Source organism: Haliotis rubra, unplaced genomic scaffold, assembly GCF_003918875.1.
Source record: "Haliotis rubra isolate DU_JTF1 unplaced genomic scaffold, ASM391887v1 Scf1247, whole genome shotgun sequence".
NCBI lineage: Eukaryota > Metazoa > Mollusca > Gastropoda > Lepetellida > Haliotidae > Haliotis > Haliotis rubra.
In genome coordinates, this window is record NW_025765167.1 from 143,131 (window position 1) to 170,193 (window position 27,063).

The following is a 27,063-nucleotide window of genomic DNA, read 5'->3' on the forward strand; positions in this document are numbered from 1 at the left end:
TGTTTTGTGCGAAAATACGACAAACCAACCAGTGCTTTGATAAAAATAATTCACAGTACTTAAATTGTTTATGTGATTCTTTAATTAATCATGGACAATTATATGTTAATAGGAGTAATACCATCCAATTATTATCGGTCAAATTGAGTGTTTTTCTGACGACCTTGCGGACTTGTTTTGGAGATTCAACGTCCGCTCTCCAACATTTATTGGATAAATCGCTATGACTTTCAAAACAATATATAAATATATACACCTAGTCAAAAGTACCGCACCATCCACTTGAAAGTCAAAGTAGAAATATGATTTTCGTTTTATGTTTCACTATACGTACATATGTAATGTGCGACACCACCTGTGAACATAACATCACAAACACACCCTGTTCCGAGCTGCACGTGCATGCTTGCCTTAAGCATGCTTGTTCCGGGGGTCGGTTTGCCATAAATGCAGTATGCATAATAGTCCTTTTGGCGTATGTTATGTTGGCAGACACAGCTAAAATTTGATTGTAGGCATACTGCTACTGGTGAAGTGAAGGATGCACCGAGGTCTGGATGTTCCAGAAAAACCAATGACAGGGAAGATCGTGCTCTCGTATACCATGCCAGACGAAGCCCGTGTCTACTTGTACACAGCTGCGACACGGATGGCATCCATACATGACAGTGTCCATCAGCACCATCAGACGGCGCCTAAATTCTGCAGGATAGAGAGCAAACTGATCAATCAGACGTCCACTCCTCACAAATCAGCATTTGCCCGTTTAGCCTGGTGCCAAGCACGTAGTTGCTGGAACCAGAGGACATGGAAAAGGATCCACTGGTCCGATGAAAGCAGATTTGTGTTGCCGTCGTACATACGGGAGGGCACGAGTTTGGAGGCAGAGAGGCACAGCAAATTATCAGAGGAACATTCAAGCTCAAGTTCCTTTTAGGGGCGGATCTGTCATGGTGTGGGGGTGTTGTTCCTATGACTGTAAACTTGACCTCTTCACAGTTCCCATTAGATGGACAGAGGTACCAGAGCTGGACGATGCTGTAGTGCCTCATTTCGATAACCATGCTCTTGCCATACGTCCAGTCTTCATGGACGATAATGCCAGACCACATCGTGCTCGAGCAACGCCATTGAGACACTACCATGGCCAGCCAGTCAAGACATGAATCCTATGGAGCATTTGTGGGACATTTTGGGACGTAGGGTGAGAGCAAGGGATCCTCCAGTTCAGAACCTTCAGGAATTGATCCATACATTGCATGATGAGTGGCAGCAGATCCCCCAACAGAGAATCAGATGTCTGGTGACCAGCATGAGACCACGTGAAGAAATTGTTATCCAAGTGCGAGGCCGTTACACCAGATACTGAGTTGGCCTGTCATTGTGGACCTTACCAGTGTGTTCAACAATAATGAATGTGAACTGTGTTGTGTGTCTGTTGTAACGACCCCGGCAGCCATACTTATTTCACCATATATTACGGTGATTTTAGTGAACTCCAGTTTGCTACAATTAAACCTTCAATTAGTGCTCAAATTCGGTCTTGTGTTGTCAATTTTCTGACTCAACGCTCACATGAGGCCATCTAAACAGTTTTATGTGCTTTTCTAAGCACCAGAGGTTGTAGATCCAGTTTTACTTAGTGAAAACGAGTGGTTGGTGCGATATTTATGACGAGATGTGTAAATTTTGAAATTCTGAATAATGATGTATTTATTCATTGGCACATTGGCAAAATATCGATCATAAAAATACCAATGACCCTAACTGATTTTTACCAGTAAATTAACTAATCAACTTTAATCTTGAACACTGTTCTTACATTTGGTTTCACTTGGGACATTTAAGTGCGACGTTTGTTAGGTTCCTCAGAGTATTCATTATCAATTTCACCAGGTGTATGGCAGCAATATTATGCATAAAAGTTTGGACAACTGGTAGACATCCCATACACTTAATCCTGTTTGGACCCTCTACAAAAAAAAAATCAAATTCCCTTTTATGTATCTATTTTGGACCCGGAAGGAAATGTTATGGTAATTTTCTACTCATGAAGAAAATCACATACGCATTACTGAAACAGTTTTTAGAAATATACATTGGAAAATATAAGGTATGTGTCTGTGTCTGTTTATGTGTCTGTGTCTGTTTATGTGTATGTGTCTGTTTATGTGTATGTGTCTGTTTATATGTCTGTATGTGTATGTGTCTATTTATGTGTCTGTGTCTGTTTATGTGTATGTGTCTGTTTATGTGTATGTGTCTGTTTATGTGTATGTGTCTGTTTATGTATATGTGTCTGTTTATGTGTCTGTGTCTGTTTGTGTCTGTGTCTGTTTACGTGTCTGTGTCTGTATGTTTATGTGTCTGTTTATGTGTATGTGTCTGTTTATGTGTATGTGTCTGTTTATGTGTATGTGTCTGTTTATGTGTATGTGCATGTGTCTGTCTATGCATATGTGTCTGTTTGTTACTGTGTCTGTTTATGTGTATGTGCATGTGTCTGTTTGTGTCTGTGTCTGTTTACGTGTCTGTGTCTGTTTCTGTGTATGTGTCTGGTTATGTGTATGTGTCTGTTTATGTGTTTCTGTTTATGTGTATGTGTGTGTTTCTGTGTATGTGCATGTGTCTGTTTATGTATATGTGTCTGTGTCTGTTCATGTGTCTGTTTACGTGTCTGTGTCTGTTTATGTGTATGTGTATGTTTATGTGTCTGTTAATGTGTATGTGTCTGTTTATGTGTTTCTGTGTATGTGTCTGTTTATGTGTTTCTGTTTATGTGTCTGTTTATGTGTTTCTGTTTATGTGTATATGACTGTTTATTTGTTTCTGTTTATGTGTATTTGTGTTTGTATGTGTATGAGTCTGTGTCTGTTTATTTGTATGTGTATGAGTCTGTGTCTGTTTATGTGTATGTGTCTGTTTGTGTCTGTGTCTGTTTACGTGTATGTGTCTGTTTATGTTTTTCTGTTTGTGTCTGTTTATGTGTATGTGCATGTGTCTGTTTATGTATATGTGTCTGTTTACGTGTCTGTTTATGTGTATGTGTCTGTTTATGTGTATGTATGTTTATGTGTATGTGTCTGTTTATGTGTGTGTGTCCGTTTATGTGTTTCTGTTTATGTGTATGTGTCTGTTTATGTGTTTCTGTGTATGTGTATGTGTCTGTTTCTGTGTATGTGTCTGTTTATGTGTATGTGCATGTGTCTGTTTATGTATATGTGTCTGTTTGTGTATGTGTCTGTTTGTGTGTCTGTTTACGTGTCTGTCTGTTTATGTGTCTATTTACGTGCCTGTGTCTGTTTCCTGTGTCTGTTTACGTGTATGTGACTGTTTATGTGTTTCTGTTTCTGTGTATGTCTGTTTATGTGTATGTGTCTGTTTCTGTGTATGTGTCTGTGTTTCTGTTTATGTGTATGTGTCTGTTTATGTGTCTGTTCTGTGTATGAGTCTGTGTCTGTTTATGTGTATGTGTCTGTTTATGTGTCTGTTCATGTGTATGAGTCTGTGTCTGTTCATGTGTATGAGTCTGTGTCTGTTTATTTGTATGTGTGTGTGTTTGTATGTGTATGTTTGTGTACACGTGTTTGTATGTGTATATGTATGTGTGTGTACATGTGTATGTGTGTGTATGTGTACGTGTGTGTTTGTATGTGTATATGTGTGTGTGTGCGTATGTGTATGTGTGATCATGTTTATATGTGTATATGTGTGTGTGTGCGTATGTGGATGTTTGTGAGTATGTGTATATGGATATGGATGTGTATGCGCATGTGTGTATTCGTATGTGTGTGTATGTTTATATGTATGTATGTATATGTATGTGTACATGTGCTTGCATGTATGTTTATATGTAAGTGTATGTGTATGTATGTGTATATGGATGTGTATATTATAAGTTACACGGTGTTTTGAAAGGGTGTGAGTGTACTGGACTGTAAGACCCTTGTAAATACGGAATTTACAAGGGTCTTATAATCCCGTACACCCTTTCAAAACACCGTGTGACGAATTTATTACCCTTAAGATCTTTTTACTTAGCTTATCTTTAAAAACATCTAATCATCGGCAGAATGAGACGCAAAATGTTTCGCCATGATTTTTCCTGAACGGCCAAAAAGGGAGATAACTCGGGGTGGCTTAGTTTATGATAAAATAATAGAAAGGGAGATAACTCGGGATGGCTTAGTTTATGATAAAAATAATCGAATTTAATGTTTTGTAAAACGACAAGTGAAATACGTAAACAGTATATTTAAGCTAGTGTATGTGTATGTGTCACATCCAGTAGTCATAAACAACTGGTAGTATGTATACTACCCATCAAAAGTTTAGAGTCACTTAAAACAGTCACTATGTGTTATGTTATGATATGTGGTTACATCGAGGATGAATTTCTCAACTAACTTGGGGGAATCAACTGCAAACCTTATGCAGATGAATTGCACGAGGATTAGGCATCAAATTGCTGAAAAGCATGTGCAAATATCGTGCATGTGAACAGCTGCGCTTTGGTGTAAAGTTTTGTTTAAGAATTCACCAATTTTCACTAAGTTTCATTTATTGAACTCATGACAATAATCTTGTCAACGTTGCGAATTCGTTCTTCTGAAGCACGTGGCTACATTTACACTAGTGAGTCTAAACGTTTGACTGGTAGTATACTGGACAAAATAAGTTAGGGATATTGGTATTTCTATGATTGTTATTTTATCAGTGTGCCAATGAATAAAGAGATCATTGTTCATGATTTCAAAACTTACACATGTCCCTAATTACTTTTGTCCAGTATATATAATATTCCGGTTCGCTTAACAGTTTATCAGAATCTCAAAATAAAACAGTAAGAGCTGGAATTATAAATTAAATAACGTACAGACCAAGATGCTATTTACAAAGCACACCAGTTACCAGCAGAAGTGCACTGATCACCAGTGACCTGAAAACAGCATATGGTCTCTGCTCTTGGATACCAAGATCCTTCTCAATGTCTTAATAAAAAATAAGGCATGAAGGTGTTCGTCCTGAAAATCCTGAAATATTTTATGTTCCTGATTTTCGAATTGAATTTATGTCAGCACAATGCCTGTGATTGAACGCCTTGATAGAACTTGCAAAACTCAGAACTTCAAACTGAGCATTGCCACGAACTTACTCACTGACTCCCCACAAAGTCATCACGTCATGACGATAAACTCTCGAAGGAATATTTTACTGGAGATCTATGTGTAACATAGTCTTATTACTCGCCCGTGGAAAATACTGCAGTGTAATATTTATACAGTAATATCTAACTAGTGTAATACCACCACACGTGAACCAGTTCTTCTGAAACTACTTTCAATCACGTGACGTATCACATGACAAATCAAAATGGCTTCTGTCAAAGTTTTTAGTCCCGTCTGTTCGAGAACATAAGTAACACATTTGTATAAGATATTTTGTTAGGATTATATATTTTGGAAGCAATAAACAAATAAATCGATAGCTTTATATTTTATTAACACTATTGATCACTACAATCAACAAAAAAATACAATGCATTGCAGACGATGCTTTCACGAAACAATCAAAATGGACACAATTAAACTTAATGACTGTGTGAGAATTGACGGCTGTAGGCGAGGAAGAGTAATGAACATTGTACAACCTTTGGGAACTTTCCACGCGTACGATGTGAAGCTAGAAGATGGGTCCAGTAAACAGGTTACACATTACAGATTACAAAACATTCTGAAACTGTAAGCGCTACACCTAGCGAAAATATCTTTGATGATGATCTGATCAGTAGGATCTTTGACGACGCTTTCTTTTGTGAAGAAATTCAATACTGTAATCAGCCGGAAATTGAGGATTTCATTCAGGGAAATATGAATGTCAACACAGCAAGGAAAACCTCATATGGCTTGAAGATACTGTATAGATTTATGAATGAGCAAGGAGATTACAGAAAGATAGAGGATATTTCGCCAGATGATCTATGCAAATTTGTGATGGTGGTCAAGAAAGGGGATGGGTCTAACTACGAACCGAACAGTCTGAGGAGCATATTATCGAGTATCTTCGTTCTAAATCTTACGGAAAATCGATATTGTTCGATTTTGATTTCAATAATCTGAAAAATGTTCTAAAAGCTAAACAGAAACTCCTGAAACAAGATGGATTAGGGAACCTACCCAAGCGGGCTCAATCTCTCAGCGATGTCGACATCAAAACACTATGGGATTCCGGCGATTTGGGGGTAAATAATCCTGAATCCATTTTGACTACGTTGTGGTGGCATAACACTACACACTTTGGCCTGCGCAGTGTAACAATTCACAGAAACATGAACTGGGGGCACATTAGCTTAAAAACTGATGTAAATTGGGTTGAATATCTTGAATTCACTGAGCGTCAGACAAAAACACGCACCGGGGTCAAGACTCGTGATGTCAGTACTGTCACACCGAAAGCCTGGGCCACAGGCGATGACCAATGTCCGGTGTTAGCCTACAAGATGTATGCTGGACTGAGACCTCTTGTGTTCAATGCACCTGATGCGCCTTCTATTTGGCGACCAATTCGAAATCCGCACCAGTTGGTAACAAACCCTGGTTTAAACGGCAACCGATAGGCGTAAATAAACTCGCTTCTATTATGAAGCGAATGGCATCCAATGCTAAGCTAGAGCCGACTAAACGCCTTACAAACCCTTCTGCACGACAGTATCTTGTTCAAACACTCTCTGACAAAAATGTGCCTCCAACGCAGATTATGCAGGTCAGTGGGCATAAAAACGTGCAAAGCATCAATAACTATTCGCACATATCCGAAGATCAACACAAAACTATCAGCAAGATATTGAGCAGGTCGAGCGATGATGCTTGTGATTCGCACATGGCACTTTGCGCGCAGGAAAACCGTCAGTCTTCAGTGGCGAATGTCGCATCTCAAAATCAATTTCAAACAATAAATGCCACAGATTCAAGTTCACAATCTCTGAGTTCAATCTTTGCAGGTGCCGTGAATAATTCAGTAATAAACCTGAATTTCTATGGTGGACAGAACAAATAAACTGACACTTCTTCAAATCCCAGCCTTCGGGCGGATGACATAAAAGTAAAGTTAAACTTTCCGCCACATTCCAGGGAATCTCTGTTATTGGTTACCCAATGAGACTATGTCTATCATTTCAAATGCATTGTGATTTCAATTGTTGAGTTTTCGATTCAAACTTTTCAAAGTATAAAATGCTAATTTGTTCAAATGGCACCATCTATTGTGTTTTATTTTCGAACTATATGCAGATGGAAATCCCATGATTTCACCGAAGTTATGTATTCATACGCGTGACCTAGATTGTCTCGCTGCAAATGCCTGCACACTGTTAGGTCGTTTTTTTGGCGATTTCGCTTGATTAATGTGGGCGAGTAATAAACAGCATACTTAACTCCCTTCCGTGTAATACCATATTTATTAAACTCGTGAATGATTTGGTATCAAACTCGCTTTCGCTCGTTTGATATCAAATCATCGATTTTGCTCGTTTGATATCAAATCATCCACTCGTTTAATAAATATGGTATTACACAGAAGGTCGTTTAGTATCCTCTATATTCTGCATACTGGCACTGCATTTTCTTTTGTCGCCGCACTCAGCAATATTTAAGCTGTATGGCGGCGGTCTCTGAATAATGGAGACTGGACCAAATAATCAAGTGATCAATAAATATTGATCTATGCAATCGGGATATGATGACAAGTCAGCGAGCCTGACCGCCCGATCTCGCTAGTCATCTCTTAAGACAAGCATGTGTTGCCGAAGACCAATTGTAACCCGGGACTAACGCTTTTCTGTCAGTTGTAAGTTTATGCCCGACTATGATCCACGGCACATTCTGTTCACATTTTTTTCCTGTTCAGGTTACAGTTGACCTTCCATGTTTCAAGTGGTGGCTACCGAAGACTGATCGGATCAAGAACTGCAGCCACACAGCATTATACGGGCACTCAGGCTACCAGTACTGTATCTTTCAATCTTGACATGATAAAACCCGTGTTCAACGACCCCGATGATGCTTTTCAAGTTCACCCAGAATTCACAAAAGTAAGTATGATACATCGTTAGCCAGTGAACAGTTAATCCGTTAATCCTCCGTGCAATGAGTGAGTGAGTGAGTGATTTGTTTTACGCCGCTTTTAGCAATATTCCAGCAATATCACAGCGGGAGACACCAGAAATGGGCTTCACAGATTGTACCAATGTGGGGAATCGAACCCGGATCTTTGGAATGACGAGCCGACACTTTAACCACTAGGCTACCCCACTGGCCCCTTTCACGCAATGGCTGATCATGGTGTTCTAAAGGTGTCTTGTTTGAGTAATAATGTTCATCTGTATCAAGAGCCTTTCATGAGACCTCGTTCATTCATCCCTTTGTTATCAAAATGTCGTTTGATTTCTAACCATTTTACAATACGAAACAGTTTTCATTTCATGCATAACTACAGTGTTACATGGATAACCCTGTAGTTATGCATGCAATATATAACCCTGTAGTTATGCATGCAATATAAAACCCTGTAAATATGCATGCAATATATAACCCTAAAGTTGTGCATGCAACGGCTGATCATTGTTATGCATGCAATAATCAGGTGTTCTAAAGGTGTATGCAATATAGTAATATTTATAGTTATCAATGGCCTAAAATGAGAACCCTGTAGTTATGCATGCCTTTGTTATCAAAATGTCGTTATGGTTTCAACCATTTACAATATGAAACAGTTATCATTGCATGCATAACTACAGGGTATATATTTTCCGATATTTACCTCCTGATGTCGACGAAACATGAAAATTAGCTTTCAAGAAATATTCCACATTTGTGAAAATTTGGATCAGCATGTCTCTAGATCAAGTAAACACATAATACAACAATGTAGAGTAACTGATGCTTAACTTCATGGTAGTCTTTTTGATGATGAATGACTTGCAGTCGGTTTTCCTTAAATAGCAACCAATAAACATACAATGGGATGCATGGAGGGATTCACAATCTGGATTGGACAAGTACACATGGGAAGTCTTCAAACTTGAACCCAGTCAGAACGGAAGCTTGACGGAAGTGGACAAACTGAGACCCGTTGTTCACAGAGAAGTTGACCATACTGAACCAATCGGCTATCCTCTTCCCTATGCCCCAGCCAGACCAGGGATGTATTCTTTTGTCCTTGAAGCTGCCGACAAGGCCAATAACTCTGTATACATGAGAAGGTTTGCACTGTATGACAGAGAGTCGGCAGTGACCACGGATCCAGCCAATGCCCTGTACATATCGTCAGCTGTGCAAGACCATGGCTTCCAGTGGATGACCGATGCCTCAACGCCAATAATCACCAACTGGCAAGATCATTTTCTTAATTATGTCCATGAAAGTGGTAAATTCCTCAACAGCATCCTCCCCTTCCGTGTGAAGATTGTGGAAAACCCACCAATCTATAAAGAAGTACCTGATACAAATGATGATAATTATGGCAGAAGAACCAGAGCGGCTATCCCCAATGTACGGGGCATTGTGAGATTTGAGTGGACGCATGCCGTCAACAAGAGTGGAGGCAGAGCGCACCACACACCAGTAAATTGGAATGATATCTCCGGTCTGAACACAACAAACCAAACAACAGTTGGTTGGTAGTATTCTGTAATGTTATTGTTTGTGAACTTCAAAACAAAATATTTTGACTTTTGCGTCAAATGTAAAATTATTGTTTAAGCTGACACTGATAAAAATAACTTTGTCTCGGCACGACAGAACATCAACCTGTTTTCTGACAAAAAATACCAATTTCGTTTTGTTTTTTATTGTTTGACTGAAAGTAGTTGAGGACATGTAAGGAGGTCATAGGTTGTCCGAGTTAGCAGTGTCCAGTGTATGTGGACACACAGAAGTGGACATAGAATATAGAGAGAAATAACACAATTCATTAAACAGAAACAAAATGTTCCCTTTCGGATTTCATGACAAAAATACGACAAAAAGTTAACGTATGTGTATAATATGAGCTTCATTTCGTTGATGAAAGAATAAGGTTCAGCAGGAAATTTCTTTATACATTATGCATATTCTCGACACGTTTACGTTATCACTACGTGTTCTCGACCCTTCAGCTGGTGTTACAAGCGGAACCACCGTTACTGTGTGGGTAAGAGCCCGGGACATTCTTGACAACAGGAACGTGGACTCGACAAGTGTAACCTACGACTTCACCGAACCAGAGTACAGTTTGATGACATTCAACAAAAATGAAAAATCCAACATTCCCTTCAGCTCCGGGTAAGAAAAAGGAGATTGTAAATTGGCCTGACCCTATGTTAAGCATTTTTAAATGAAAAATATTGTTCACTTGTTCATTCAAAATGTATTGTTTCCATATTTATTTATTTAATTAATTTAAATCTTCAAATAGTATAAGCTTAATTTCGTCAGAGATTATAGGACTTTCTCGTCAAAACTGTAACTGAGTTGTTATCACTAATTACCCGTTGTTTTTGTACAACTATTCTGTGTTGATTTCTGTTTATTGGCCCGTGTTTTTCGTCCTGAAATCAACTGATGTTTTTATGTTAATTTGTATTCTTACTGCGAAAAACGTCTGTTTCACACATGCGACGAGCTACTAAATCTAAGGGGAAATGGCACCAGAGCGTGCATCATGGTCCCTCTTTGTCTGTTTGTTGTTCACAGTTGTCTAAATGTAATATAATCGATTCCGTGACTGACAGACCAATGACTGAAAGAAGAAACAATGTGCTTCGTCTTACGATGACACGCGATCACCCAACACGTTAAGACCAACAGTATAATGTTCAGAATGTATTCCAATGTGGGTTCCCACAAGAAAATCCACATTGGAATGATATTGATTCTAGGGGTGTGGCCAATGCTTGTCGTTAGAGGCGACTAACGCGATCGGGTGGTCAGGCTCGCTGACTTGGTTGACACATGTCATCGTATCCCAATTGCGTAGATATAGGCTCATGATGTTGATCACTGGATTATCTGGTCCAGACTCGATTATTTACAGACTGAAGTCATATAGCTGAGTATGGCGTCAAACAACAACCATATAGTAACACGGTAATACATATTTGTTTACTTTCCATAACGATATATCTAATTTCTAATGAACTATCTAATTCTCTGTTCCTGGTCCTAGTTTAACGGTGACCGCACACGATCCAGAGAGTGGACTCGACCATCTTGAGGTCAAGGTATTCAATACAGAAGATGGCGACCTACTCAGGGCAAACAATGTATCCGTTCCATCTATCCACGTGAGTCATACGTTTCTGTGTTATTATCTAAAGTGCAAAATGGTAATGCCAAGATGATTTTGTTAACAGTTTTATTAGTATTTCCAAGACGAAAATATCATTAATAATGACATAACTTTGTTTTGTTTTGTTTATTTGTTGTTTAATGCCGCACTCAGCGATAATCCAGGTATATGGCAGCGGTCTTTAAGTCAACATCATGAGCATCGATCTACGCAATTGGGATATGATGACATGTTTCCATGTCAGCGAACCTGACTGTCCGATCCCGTTAGTCGCCTCTAACGACAAGCATGGGTCACACCACTGGAATCAATATCATTCCTGCGTGAATGTTCCCGTGGGGATGAACACTCCGAACATGTGTCGAAGACAAGAATGGGTTGCTGAAGACCAATTAATGGCATACATTAGTCTGATAGGCATAGGGGTACATGGGACTGACTACAACATGATGTTATGATTTCAGCCGCTTTACTGTACAGACAGGGTACACGACTGCTACTGCCCAAACGCCCTGAGCGTGTGTTATAAACGGATCAATAAAGTCTACATCAGCAACTGCTGGCTGATGGTGGCCAAGAACGCCCTAGCGACTGCCCAGGTTCGACTGCAGGTGCGCGTTGTCAACAGGGCGGGGCTGAAGAGCTCCACATATGAGGAACAAGTGGTTAGTAACTATACGACGTTGCCGGAAATTGGCATTCTTTGAGAGTGAGTGAGTTTAGTTTTACGCCGCACTCAGCAATATTCCAGCTGTATGGCGACGATCTGTAAATAATCGAGTCTGGACCAGACAAGCTAGTGATCAAAAGCATGAGCATCGATCTGCGCAATTGGGAACCGATGACATGTGTCCAACCAAGTCAGCGAGCCTGACCACCAGATCACGTTAGTCGCCTCTTAGGACAAGCATGTTACTGAAGATCAATATGCTAACCCGGACCTTCACGGGTCTCTTCGAGAACTACACGGGTGTTATTTATACGCCAGTCAGCAATATCTTATTTCCATAGTGATCTGTACATAACCAGCATCTTCGCGAGAGAAGGGACCTAACAGACTATAAAAGTCTCGAGAGAATGGACGTAACTAACTTTAAAAGTCTCGAGGGAAGGGAGGTAACTGACTTTAAAAGTCTCGAGGGAAGGGAGGTAACTGACTTTAAAAGTCGCGAGGGAAGGGAGGTAACTGACTTTAAATGTCTCGCGAGAAGGGACCTAACAGACTTTAAAAGTCGCGAGGGAAGGGAGGTAACTGACTTTAAAATGTCGCGAAGGAAAGGAGGTAACTGACTTCAAGAGACTCGAGAGTAGGGACGTAAGTGAGTTTAAAAGTTTCGAGAGAAGGGAGGTAACTCATTTTAAATGTCTAGAGAGACGGGACGTAAATAACTTTTGAATGTCAAGTTCCCATACAAGACGAAGTAGACTGGAATTTCGGAATTACGTTTTAGCTTTTAACAACCAACATCTCTTAATCTCTAAATGCCCGAAAGCACTCGATTTATTGAAAGTCGTTTCTAATTCAAAGTGGGGAGGGGATCAAGCTACTCTCCTTCACCCATATAGATCACTGGTCCGCTCCAAGCTTGATTATGGCTCCAGTGTATATGGTGGAGCCTGTAACAGCAACCTCAAACTATTAGATTCTGTCCACCACCAAGGTCTAAGACTTTGTCTTTGGTCCTTTAGAACCTTTCCTATTGATGGTCTCTATGTCGAAGCTGATCTGCTATCTCTTACACAATGCCGTATAAAACTATCTTTACAATATATTACAAAACTATATTCCAACCGGTCTAACCCTGCATATAATTGTATCTTCAATCCCCTCCATGAGGATTTATACAACAAAAATCTTCTCTTGTTCCGCCTCTTGGGTTAAGAATTACGTCGTGTCTGCTGCCGGCATTGAGCTGGAAAATATAGCTCCTTCCCGTCTTCTTTCTTCTCCTCCTTGACAATTGGTTAGGCCACAAGTTGACCTAACACTGACAACCTTTAAAAAATCTGAAACTAATGAATTACAATATAAACAAGAATTTAATCAATTAAAAACTAAATATAATACATATTATAGCATTATAGATATACATAGTCCTTATTTACAGATGGGTCCATGGATGGTGGCGCAGTGGCTAGTGCCACTGTCATTGGATCCAGAACAATATCTTCTAGATTACCGGGCGATAGTTCTATTTTCACAGCCGAAGCAAATGCCATATTAACAGCGCTTAAATATATTCAAAATCATCCTAAGTATTAACAATGTATAATCCTTTCTGACTCTCATTCTTGCCTTCAGGCCATTAAAAATCTATCTTGTTAACATCCACGTTTAATAGAAATTATTGAATAATATAATGATCTTGCTATTGGCCACTTCGTATTCCATACTTTGATTATAAAGCTGTCATCAGATCTTATATTCGTGATCTAATGCAGAAGATGTGGGACACCCAAGTAGGAATCAATAAATTACATGACATAAAACCCTATATCGGTTACACCTACTTGGGTTGTCAGTTCAGATTTGAAGAGGTCACAATACGACGATGTCGTATTGGCCACACAAGATATACTCATGAGTACCTATTGAAAGGTGAGGATGCTCCGTTTTGTATCCCTTGTGATGAAAAATCACGGTCAAGCATGTCCTGCTTGACTGTATTGAATATTCCATCACAAGGGATATCTTTTTCAAATCACGAACTATGAAGGATCGTTTTAATAATATAAGTTATAATTTAATTATTGCATATTTAAAAGAATAGATCTGTTAGCTGATTTGTAAATAGATAAATATTTTATGATTGGAAGTTTAAATTAATAATTGTTAGTGGCTGTACCCTCAAGGGGGGTTAAAGTATTTTAACATTATTGTCCTCCTGAGAGGGTACGCAAGTCCCAAAATTTCCACAGTCAATTTAAACTTACCAGGATTTATAAACGTTCTTGTTATTTTAATTTTGGCTAACATTTCTTACAATCGCCAGCAGCTGAAGGGATGGTGTAAATCCAACTAGGGTCCATGCAGGTAGCAAAGGTACTGTAAGTCCCCATGGTCCCTAGTATGGTGATCTACCTTCAGTTGTTGGCGATCTATAGCCTGTTTTCATATTGTATTGTCCAAATAGTGCTAATAGTTTTAACTTTCCACGCTAGTTTTTCTTCTAATTGTGATATTCTAGTTGTTTTACTGTCCTTTGACGACAGGTTTATATTATATACACATGCTCCATTTCAATGTCAAGTATGTTCTCGTCACGATTTGGCTGAAATATTGCCGATGTGACGTTAAATCTTAATCAACGAGCAGGTCTTTTATTTGAAGCACATGCATGGAGGGAGGGTAAAATTAGTTGGAGAGACATAGAAGGGACATAACTCGTAATAGCTTCTGGTGGCGCTTTCGGTAAACCTGGCAACTGGATTTATATAATAAGTTATCTCCCTTTACAGCAACAACAACAATACCGAGATGATATACAATATCCATTGATTTATATACCAACGAAATCACTCGTATTCCAAACTGTTGTTATTATTTTGACAATTTCTGTTCATAGGTGACGAACCTGTTGGAACTAAACGGCGCCACGACCTGTAAGTAGTGAAAAATGCTAAATTCTACTCCCTAATCCCAATATATATCTTGCTAATAGATTGTAATATATATAATATTAAAACATTGTATTGCCCACGTGCACCCCGTCTTCCATTCTCTTCCAACAGAGGTTACTTGTCATGTCTTCCTACGAACCTCTGTTCTAATAGGGCTATATTTCCCAGTTCTCGTAAAATCCACTAGCGGCAAGACATCGCAGCACGAATTATCTCCCTTCTTTCTATCCAATCAGAACACGTGTTACATCGACTTAGATCCAACTTGACTAATAGAAGCAAATGTGGGGCCATAAATATCCCTCCTCAGACGGGGACTTGTGTTGATGTGAAACACAAGACATTTAATGGCAAGCTTGTACGTTGTCAACGAGGGCGATGGAGACGCCATTGATCCGCCATTTACATGATTGAGTTATGTCTTTAAGAAACGTTTGCGCATCGCGCAGGGGAAGAGGTTCCAGTTTTCCCGAAGCCTACGGAAATTACCGAGGCCTTGCGAATGATCACTTATGAAACAACGTCGCTGACTGCACAACTAAAGCTGATTACAACCAATCACAAATCCTGAACACTCGCACCATGAAAGGGCCGTATTAGAACAGAGGTTCGTAGGAAGATATGACAAATAACCTCTATGGAAATAGAATGCCCGTCTTCATAAATTTGATATAGACTGATTTGAAGTGCTTAATAAATCGTTTTGTAAATTGAGGCAAAACTTGATCTCTCAGTCAAGCTGTTTCAGAGCTGATTTGATCTTTCACCAGACTTGCCACCCTCAAACCTGAGAACCAAACGATTGTCTTCAACATCTATCCGTGTTATGTGGGACCACGCCCCTGCTTGCCACGAACGCACAGTCATAATAATCAGCTACCAGACGGATTCAGGGCAGGTCTATGAGGTCTCCGTGCCCAAAGATGACACATCATATAACCTCACTGGCCTTGAACCCAACAAAAAAATACAAGGTTATGGTGTCAGCAGGCTACGGGGCACAACGCAGTAAAGAGACAGTCTTAGCCATAGGTAAGTACAAGCATAATTGTTTGACTTAGTGTCCGTTTTTATTATAAAAAAAATTATTCTAAGAATGTCCTGAAGTTGCATATGTTACGGTTTACGAATTATTGAGATAAAATGCTCGTGAGTCCTCTTTAAACTGCTCGTGAGTCCTCTTTAAACCAGCAAAATAGAATACAAACAAGTCTATTATGCTCAGTTATATACAATGTTACAATGAATGACAGTACAGATATATAATACAATACTACTGGATCACAAATCTAAAATATTAGGTCCAGTAAAATACAGATGCATTGATTGAAGATTGTTGACAGTTGCGAAAGTTCAATGTAGTCGAGGCCTCTTGAGTGGGGGTCTTGAAATGTTGCTGTGAGCAGACAGATGAGCGTAAATCCAAAGCAGTAGTCCCGTACATCTCAGCAACAATCCCTTATATACCTATTAACAGTTTTGGAGAATTCTAGCAAACACCATGCCATACTATGATCATTTAGAAATTACTGGAATCCCCTCATAGCTTACAGCATCCTACCGAAAACAAAGGGAAACATAGGGAAGGTAACTCTAACTTAAGCATAACAGGTGAAATTACATAGCGTAAGTTTAAGATGCGAGTTCTAATCCACACTCAGCGGTTTATACTTTGAGACTAAAAGTTAATCAATGCGACATAATTAACAAAAACATATCCTCATAACACATAAAAGAAAGTTTTGACTCATAAAAGTTCAAACAGTAACTTAGGCGACACTCTGAGAGGGTATATCAACAGTATTTTATGACAATGCCTGTGCTATAACAAACATATTGGAACTCTTTGACTTTCATGCGATATGTCATGTAACACAATGACGATCACATTTCAAAAACTGAGAGTTTAGACAAGAGCATAAATGCGGAAAGACTCGTGATCACTTTAGAGCGAATCAAAAAGTCGATTCCACAATCAAGGAGTTCTTGAGCCCCTAAGCACTTCTTAACTCAAAGTAGTAATCACGTTCATATCTGCTTGACTTCCAGCGGCGGACGACACGACTGCTGAAACTCTAGGCGCGGGGGCTGTAGCTGGAATCATTATAAGTGAGTAGAAAGGAATTTCTCGTTGGTCATATTCACCTGGATGGATTCATGGTCCAACCTTCATACATCCTTGTAGATGGTGATTACATGTAAATTGGGACGGTGGGGTAGCTCAGAGGCTTTAAAGCGTTCGCTCGTCACGAAGACCCGGGTTCGATTCCCTACATGTACATGATGTGTGAAGCCCATTACTTGTGTCTCCCGCCGTGATATTGCTGGAATATTGCTAAAAGAGCCGTAAAACTAAACTCACACGAATACATGTATCAGCCAGTCAGAGCCTGGTGATCTGGTTGATGACGTGACCCCACACCCGATGCTTATAATATCATTCACTGGTTTGTCTCGTCCTGCTTCTTACAGGCCGCTGTTGCATATGTTGAATGGGGTCTTATCAACAATAAAACTGACAAATACTTTCGTCTTATATGCATGTACATACTCATCATAGTCACGATATGGCTGAAATATTGCCGATGTGACTTTAAATCTTAACTCACTCACTCACACACTCATCTGCAAACTGCGTGTTCATATTTTGCATTCTCGGTTTGCCAGATGGCCAAAACTACCATCTTTAAGAATCCAGGTGTATTGGTGTTAATTACCTTGTGGACACTGATATGAAATTGGATTCAAACATGCCACATAGTTTATAATTCGAATCGTGTTTAATATTGTAACTAGTTCTATACGCACAGGTAAATGTCTTTTACAAACTTTCTATTTCATTGACCCCGATTGGGATCAAACTGTGATTGTTTATCTTGAAAAGTGGTTTAATGTACTTTAAAATCAATATGCTTGTGGTTAGGAACATAATCAAATATTTTCATGTTACAGTAAATTATACAATGATGTATGATTTTTGGAGATCTGGCCATTGGTTCGATTCCCATTTTGGTTCTGTGATAAAGTTGATATTTTCACACATGATATCGCCACTCATGCACACATCGATCGATCAAATAAACAATTTGCCAAATATCATCGATGTAATTGAGACCCGTGGAGATCCGGGTTAGATTTGGTCTTCAGCAAACAATGTAGTAAGAGACGGCTAATTGGATGGGGTGGGGCAGGCTCTCGGACTTGGTGGACACAAGTATCCCAGTTGAGTAGATGGATGCTCATGATATCAATCACTGGATTGTGTGGTCCAGATTACGTTACATGTTAAACATCAAAATAGTTGAGTTCAGTGTTAAACAACAAACATGCTTCGGAATTACAGTTAATGTAGGTGCAAGTTTCATATGCAGGACTAAACGCTGCCATTGATCACGAAGAAGACCTGGGTTTGATTCCCCACATGTGTACAGATATAGAAATCCATTTCTGGTGTCTCCTGGACACTGCCGGAATAAACGGTTCTGAGCAATTCTCACTCACACACTCACTCACTCACTCACTCGATTATGTACAGACCGCAGCCATATAGTTGTAATATTGCTGAGAACGGAGTGCAGCAACAAACAAACAAACTAACAAACGATATATTTTCTAGTCTGATACCCTTATTATGATCAATTCTGGTCTCTTGCTAGTAATCCTGATAGTGCTGGCAGTTGCTGGAGTCGGATTCTTTTTGTGGAGGACTGGAAGAATGCAGAAACTGATCAGAGGACGCCAGAAGAGATATGGTGAACCAGAGGCTCCCGCGACAGGAAGGACGACCAATAACATTCGCCCTCCAAAGAACACAGCGTGTTACGACGTAGGTATCGGTAATCACGCATGCTGTGCAACAGTGTAATAATGTCATAGATGTATATGAGGGGACAAGCTGATAAATATGTTTTTTTGTATTGAGTTAGTGAGTGGTCGAGGCAACTGTATTGGGTATTATGGCGTTGCGTATTACCTGTCCTGGACCCGTGAAGATCCGGGTTAGAATTGATCTTCAGTAGCCCATGCTTGTAGTAAGAGGCGACTAAAGGGATTGGGTGGTCAGACTCGCTGACTTGTTTGACACATGTCATCATATCCCAGTTGCGTAGATCGATGCTCATGATGTTGATCATGGGATTGTCTGGCCCAGACTCGATTATTTACAGACCGCCGCCTTAGAGCTGGAATAGTGGCGTTAAACAACAAGCAACCAACCAACGTGAGCTGACTATCGACAGACAGCGCCGTTGTATTCCAATCGCTCCCACAGACAGAGAAACCATCAAACTCGTACAACTCATTTTGGTCTTCAAAAGGCTCAAACATTCGTGTTTTACTGTGCGATGCAGTGAGACAGCGAAGCGAGGGCGTGGAACCTCCCGGGTGCTCATGCTTTCAGGGGGCAGTGGGATAGCCTAGTGGTTAAAGCGTTGGCTCGTCACAACGAAGAGCCGGGTTCGATTCCCTACATGGGTACATTGTCTGAAGTCCATTTCTGGTGTCCCCAGCCGTGATATTGCTTGAATATTTCTAAAAGCGGCGTAAGACCAAACTCAGTCACTCATGCTTTCAGTCACTGTTTATATGGTATCGTAATGCTTTGCTTCGGGATGTAGCTGGAATAGTGCTCACGCCTGCGCAGCATTCCCAGATTATATCATTCTTTCACCCAGTGTGTGCACTGTTTATTCCAGAACATGACGTACACACCTGAAGATGACATCTACGTCTACGGCGGCATGAGCTTCACGGCGAAGCAGCCAGGGTACATGTCGAAAGATCAGCTGTCACTACTGGAGGAGATTCAAACTGGAAGATTTGCACGAATTTTCAAGGCTTCTTACAAGACTGGCAAAAAGTCACACGAGGCGGCGGCAAAGGTCCTCAAAGGTAACCCTCTGAAAGAAATTGCTCTCTTGATAATATATATACCTAAGTGTAGTTTCGGGTGCAACACGGTACATTTGAGAACTATTATCCTTTACACCATCGTTCTTGAAGCTGGAGGGGCGATGGATTAGTCTAGTGGTTAAAGCGTTCGTTCGTCACGCTGAAGTCCCGGGTTCGATTCCCCACATGTGTACAATGGGTGAAGCCCATTTCTGGTGTCCGCCGCCGTGATGTTTCTGGAATATTGCTACTAATTGGCGACTAACGGGATCGGGTGGTCAGGCTCGCTGATCCTAATTGCGTAAAACGGTGCTCATGATGTTGATCACTGGATCCGACTTATTTACAGACAGCCGCCATATAGTTGGAATATTGCTGAGTGCAGTGTCAAACTAAACTCACCCACTCACTCATCAACCAAACCATCATGTCGCTTAAGATACTGTCTTAATGCCAGTGATGGGTATCCACTGACAAGGTGCTGGTCAGTCTCATTAACTTCATTGCATAATTTACAATCTGATACAAAAACACACACAGCTTCGAGTGGAAAGTACTGGACCTGAGCAGCACAGAGAAAACCTTCTGTTTCACTTTTCAGGCCAAGCGACTTCCTGTTCTTCTCAACGCACTACAACTTCTCAACTTATTCTCAAGTCGATGCAGCCAAGCCATTAAAATCTGAACTTATTGTTGTTGTTATTATTGTTATCATATATTATTTGCAGGCACGCCTGACGAGGATAGTAATTTACTGATGATGGCCAAAATCAACTTCGCTGCAACAAGGGTCGGGGAACATTCCAACGTGCTGAAATTCATCGGCGCAGTCGTTGATAATGATGCGTGTAAGTGATGCCCATTTCTTGCGTTCACCTTCTGATATTGCTGGAATATTGCAAAAAAGCGGCGTAAAACCACACTCATTCACTACTCACGTAGGAAATGCAGGATGTAAGATCCTGAACCTCCTTGCCAATATCATGACTACGGCTACCTCTGGCGTCTTTTTCAGTCATCTTAATATTACCACACTTTAACACTCTGTTTCTGGTCTGAAACCAGGATCTTGGTTGTTTGGAGAGAAAACAATGGAAAGTATGAATTGCCCTCATGGTGTTTACTCAGAAGATTAGGTTGCTCGATATCATGAAAAGAAATGTGTTAACAAAATATATTTTTCGCTTCCTCCGTTCTAGCGCACACATCCCCTGAATACGTGTGATCTTGTAGAACCTGTCATTGCCATATCTGATATATACCTTCTTCTTCAGTGGGGCCGGTGTTGGTGTTGGAGTACTGTGAAAATGGTCCGCTGGACAAGTGGCTGACCTCTAGACAGGACAAAGTGAATCTTGAAGTTCTGGAGCAGATTCAGACATTTGTCTTAGGCATTGCTCGGGGTATGGAGTATCTCGTTAGTAAAGAGGTATGTATTTACTGGACACTCTCTGTGTTGTGGCAAGTGTAAAGTGCATGTATTGACTTTCAGGAGGTGGAGTTAGGAAAAAGTTGGTTGGTTCCCTTAGGCATTGGTTGGGTGGGCTTTCTTTTTATTGTTTACTCGTTATTTTGGTCCATATATTTTAAAAATGTGAGACGGTAAACGTTTTTGTTCGTAATCTTATGTTTGAAAAACAAGTATATTCAAGGTATATACATTACGTTACAAAGGTACATTAAGTCTTGACTTGAGTGTTTTTGTTAGTTTGTTTGTTTGTTTGTTGTTTAACGCCGCATTCAGCAATAATCATCTATAGGCCACCGGTCTCTTAATAATCGAGTCTGGACCATGCAATCCAGTGATCGACATCATGAGCATCAATATACCCAATTGGGACACGATGACATGTGTCAACCAAATAAGAGACCCTGACCACCCGATCGCGATAGTTACCTATTACGACAATCATGGGTTGATGAGGACCAAGAATGGGACACATGTAGCGATATGTCCTGTTCTCATGGAAAACAAAGACTGTACCAGTTTAGCTCAATACAATGTCCTTCTCCAGGTTGTCCATCGCAAACTGGCTGCTCGCAACTGCCTCTTGACAAGCACAAATGAAGTGAAGGTCAGTGGATTCGGACCAAGTCGCATGGAAGACGCCAGTGCGGATGATGCCTCCAAAGGGGTAAGAAGGGAAATATGTAACATATATCTTGCGGCCAGCAATCGGGTCTGAACAGGACCCTCGTTTCATAAACAACTGTAACGCAAAGAAATACGGAAGCTTCATATTTTAACAAAGGCTTACAGCAGACGTTATGCTTGTGGAACATTGCCAAGGCAAATCAGTTGTAGACCAACGGTAAATCCGGGCTCATTGACACATAAACAGTAAAGGAACATAGATTGCCCATTCGGCCCTTCAAATAAGCCTAATGTCAGTTGTAACCATGATAAGTAGTTTTATCAAAATGGCATAAACCCTGAGTGTTGATATGTTACACATACACACAGGATCGAATCCCTGTGAAGTGGACGGCGCCAGAATGTCTTCAGTCTCTGAAGGGAGCCAATGAGAAGAGTGACATCTGGTCCTTTGGGGTGACTATGTGGGAAATCCTCAGCATGGGTAGGTGTGACAAATATATTCTTGGAAGTGCATTGAAATGTTTAATGTAATTAGTTAAGTACTTAGGTATACATGTATGTCTGTGAGAACGTGGACGTAGATTGTGATGGATGTGTATGTGAATGTGAACTAAGGCATTTTTGTGTTACGTTGTTGTAACAATTCTTGATTAATATCGATGATATTCTGAATTGGTAAGGTATAGATATTGTTTGGTATAGTTTTCGTCACTAAATAGAAGTATTTGAGAATATGGTTTCTATTATTTTTTGTGTATGTGGGAATTTTTTGTCTGATGTTTAACGCTGCCAATACGCTACCTATGCGAGGCATATAAATAATCGCATCTGAGCCAGACAGTCAACCAAGCAAGCGAGTTTGATCACTCGCTCCCGTTAGTTGCGTCTTACGACAAGCATAAGGTGCTGAAGAACATTTCTAGCCCGGATCTTCACGTATGAGCTCATGGAGGTAGTTTTAGTATACACCCTGTGTTTTATCTCTCAACAGGCCAGATCCCTTACGGTGAAATGAGGAGCCGAGACCTGCCGACCCAGCTTAAGAATGGTTACAGACTCTCGAAGCCGGAATACGCTGAAGACGTGTAAGTGGTTAGATGCATGTATACTAACACCAGTGATGTTTCATACGGTACTTCGTGACCAAGGTGATTAATGACAATTTTAAAAAGTGGCTTAAAGCGTTTAGCGTTAACATGACCACCTGTTATAGTCGGGTCAGGGTCAAATAAGCAGTGGTCGAATGCATGAAGAGCGATTCAGGCCGATAACAGGCAAATCATATAATCATTAATTGACTTGCGAAACCTGAAGTACACTTGTGTGTGTGCGTATGTGCATGTGTGTGTGCGCGCGTGCGCGTGTGCTACGTAATAGGCGTGAAGCAATGTAATAAGTGAATAAAAAAGCGTCAGAATACCCAGAAGATATGGACCCTGCTTCACAAAGCAATCTGAGCAACTATTGTGAGCCTCAAAGAAAGTTTTACGAGAGTAGCGCTAAGTATACATTGTGAACGGTGCTCTGTAAAGCATGTAAAATAATTAGGTAATTATTGTATAACAAAAGCAAAATGTCTCGTGTTTATTTTATCCAGCCACTACAGTCTGATGCAAAGCTGCTGGAAAGAGAAACCAGAGGCCCGGACTACTTTCGCGGATGCAGTGGGGAAACTGGAGGCCTCATTCGGTCTGAGACCCACTTCCGGAATGATGTATTACTACTCGAAATAGTCGACCTCTTGGGCAGCGTTTTGACTACAGTGTTTCGTTCGCAAACAATGCTTGTATCCATTTGGAGAACAGAATGATCTTTTCTATTTTTCCATTTTCCACAAATGTATTAGTAATTAAGATAGTATTACTTATATTTTATTTACAGTAATTTTACGTCATTTTAGTTTCAGTCTGTTGAATTTCTTTCAGCATTTCCACATATGGAACAGGAACCCAACTGTTTGGCCAAAATGTAAACAACAAGCACGCAAGATTAAACCGTGATACAATAACACTTGTCATCAAAATATTCCAAAATGCTCAATTTCTTTATCAACCATTTTTATACTGATTAGTCCAAATTCCCTTTGATATAACAAATTGCTCAAATATTAACGCCTGTTCCATGTTTTATGTTTTTACGAAATATGTATCACCTATGCACATACACACCATCATTACTAGATAGAAATGTAACTTACCTCCCTTTTCCGTGTCAGGATCTGATCGTGGGTTCGATTCTCCATGACCATTTACTAAGGTCTTTCCTGAAAGCTTAGCTACTGAACTGAAATTCTGTTCAAAGCATCCTAATATAAATCACCTGTTTGGTATCATTAATATCCAGCAACATCATCACACGCATCTGGCTGTAACAGAATCAAGTCATATATATGTTTTATATGTCTTTTGTTTTCACGGAGCGCATAGATCTTCGTTGACACACACATATGAAAATAACAATAGCATGGCAACAACTGTACCTGAATTCTGCGTACTTAATGTTTCGGTATTACTTGTATACTTCATAATTCAACATACATATATAATCTCTGGAACGTTTCAACACTTATTATTTTTAATGTCATATTAAACATGTCCGCCACGTCAGCCATATTGAATAGTCGTTCTGGTAAAATATATTGTCATTTATTTAAAATGTATCAAGTGTACTTCTGTCGATATGTGTAATTTCAATAGTATTTTGCTAATGGCAATTGGGGCGATGGGGTAGCCTTGTGGTTTCACACCGAAGACCCGGGTTCGATTCCCCGCATGGGTACAATGTGTGAAACCCATTTCTGGTGTTCCCCGCGGTGATAATGTTGGAATATTGCTAAAAGAGGCGTAAAACTAAACTCACTCACTCACTCACTCACTCTAATGGCAATTCGGTTTTGGCATCTCCTGAAAGCACGAACAAATTAGTTTAATCACATTTTCTGACAGAATGCTCCTTTTGCTATATTTTATAACAATTATTTATATTTCTCGTTTATAGTGATAGACTGATCCAGTTTTCTTATGTATGAATAATTACAGCACTTGCAATATATTCATTTGTTATCTCTGGTTTATTGTTTATCTCGACTATATTACCTCGTGTAATGAACGAAGATGCTTAGTAACTAATCATTCAGTGTAGTGCATTTGATTTGTAGGCGATAACTGAAAAGAAAGATGGCATAATCGATGTGTCCTTCCGTCCATTTACCTACATCTGTCAATGTCTGTCTAGTGGCGGTGGGGTAGCCTTGTAGTTAATGGTTAAAGCTTTTGCTCGTTGCGCCGAAGATCCGGGTTCGATTCCCCACAGGGGTACAATGTGTGAAGCCCATTTCTGGTGTCCTCCACCGTGATAGTGTTGGAATATTGCTAAAAGCGGCGTAAAACTAAACTCACCCCCATGTCTATGTCTGTATTCTTTATGATGTGTGATCTACGAAAAACCCAATAACCTGTCTTTCAGTTACCATTATTTGATTTTGTGTTGTTCCCATCTGAATAAGGGCAACATCAATGGTCAGTCCCTTCCGTCTGTCTGTCTGTCAGTCAGTGTTTATCGTTGAATACAAAATGTGTTACAAAAGTGCTCATCTTGTATGAGAGGGGTTTTTTTCAACACTAATGTGAACACATTCAACGCAATATATTGTATTTTGTGTCGTACATAGTTGAATAAAGATGTCATCAGATATTATAGTTCTTACTCTTTTAAACTAAGACAAGATCAGGGGCCCGAGTCTGATGAGTTTCATTTCTGCAACCCGTCAATATCCGGGTTAGAATTGGTCTTCAGCAGCCCGTGCTTGTCGTAAGAGGCGACTAACGGGACCGGGTGGTCAGGTTCTCTGACTTGGTTGACACATGTAATCGTATGAATCTGTCTTGATTTCAGTAAATATGTATAATGAATCAGTGTAGATTTCAGTAAATATTTATAACGAATCAGTGTAGATTTCTGTAAATATTTATAACGAATCAGTGTAGATTTCAGTAAATATGTATAATGAATCAGTGTAGATTTCAGTAAATATGTAGATTTCAGTAAATATGTACAATGAATCTGTCTAGATTTCAGTAAATATGTATAATGAGTCAGTGTAGATTTCAGTAAATATGTATAATGAATCAGTGTAGATTTCAGTAAATATTTATAACGAAACAGTGTAGGTTTCAGTAAATATTTATAACGAATCAATGTAGATTTCAGTAAATATGTACAATGAATCTGTGTAGATTTCAGTAAATATGTATAATGAATCTGTGTAGATTTCAGTAAATATGTATAATAAATCAGTGTAGATTTCAGTAAATATGTATAATAAATCAGTGTAGATTTCGGTAAATATGTATAATGAATCAGTGTAGATTTCAGTAAATATGTATAATAAATCAGTGTAGATTTCAGTAAATATGTATAATAAATCAGTGTAGATTTCAGTAAATACGTATAATAAATCAGTGTAGATTTCGGTAAATATGTATAATAAATCAGTGTAGATTTCGGTAAATATGTATAATAAATCAGTGTAGATTTCAGTAAATATTTATAATGAATCAGTGTAGATTTCAGTAAATATGTATAATGAATCTGTGTAGATTTCAGTAAATATGTATAATAAATCAGTGTAGATTTCAGTAAATATGTATAATAAATCAGTGTAGATCTCTGTAAATATGTATAATGAATCAGTGTAGATTTCAGTAAATATGTATAATGAATCAGTGTAGATTTCAGTAAATATGTATAATAAGTCAGTGTAGATTTCGGTAAATATGTATAATAAATCAGTGTAGATTGTCCTGGCCGGAGGCGAGATCAGACAGGTGGCACCAGAACCACAGAGGTCTATTGTTTAATGCCGCGCCCAGCAATGTTCCAGCTATATGGCGGCGTATGAAAATAATCTAGTCGGAACTAGACAATCCAGTGACTGACATCATGAGCATTGATATACGCAATAGGGATACAGTGGCATGGCAATAGGGATACGATGACATGTGTCAGCCAGCCGATCTCAGTGGTCGGGCTGCTGAAGACCAGCTCTAAGATCTTCACGTGTATGACATAACAAATTGTTTTTGAAATTACGTTAAAGGTTACAAAACACAGATACTGTCATGAGGCAG

The 27,063-nt window shown here is 39.6% G+C and overlaps 2 protein-coding genes across 2 annotated transcripts in view; both read left to right on the forward strand.

Annotated features, from left to right (window-relative positions):
* LOC124266313 (delta-like protein 4) overlaps nucleotides 1-8,004 on the forward strand; it is a 38,309-nt gene extending 30,305 nt beyond the window's left edge. Inside the window, exon 8 of the mRNA XM_046701125.1 lies at nucleotides 7,906-8,004. The gene's annotated coding sequence lies outside the window, so the exon portion shown is untranslated. The remainder of the gene's footprint in view (nucleotides 1-7,905) is intronic.
* On the forward strand, nucleotides 1,144-23,704 carry LOC124266316. The gene is made up of 14 exons (XM_046701127.1): nucleotides 1,144-1,199; nucleotides 7,906-8,089; nucleotides 9,000-9,672; nucleotides 10,154-10,319; nucleotides 11,203-11,320; nucleotides 11,790-11,990; nucleotides 18,563-18,772; nucleotides 19,641-19,836; nucleotides 20,565-20,684; nucleotides 21,111-21,265; nucleotides 21,852-21,971; nucleotides 22,301-22,415; nucleotides 22,926-23,019; nucleotides 23,532-23,704. The coding sequence occupies exons 1-14, from the start codon at nucleotides 1,144-1,146 to the stop codon at nucleotides 23,665-23,667; spliced, it is 2,544 nt and encodes an 847-aa protein (XP_046557083.1). The 3' UTR covers nucleotides 23,668-23,704.
* The last annotated feature ends 3,359 nt before the right edge of the window (nucleotides 23,705-27,063 follow it).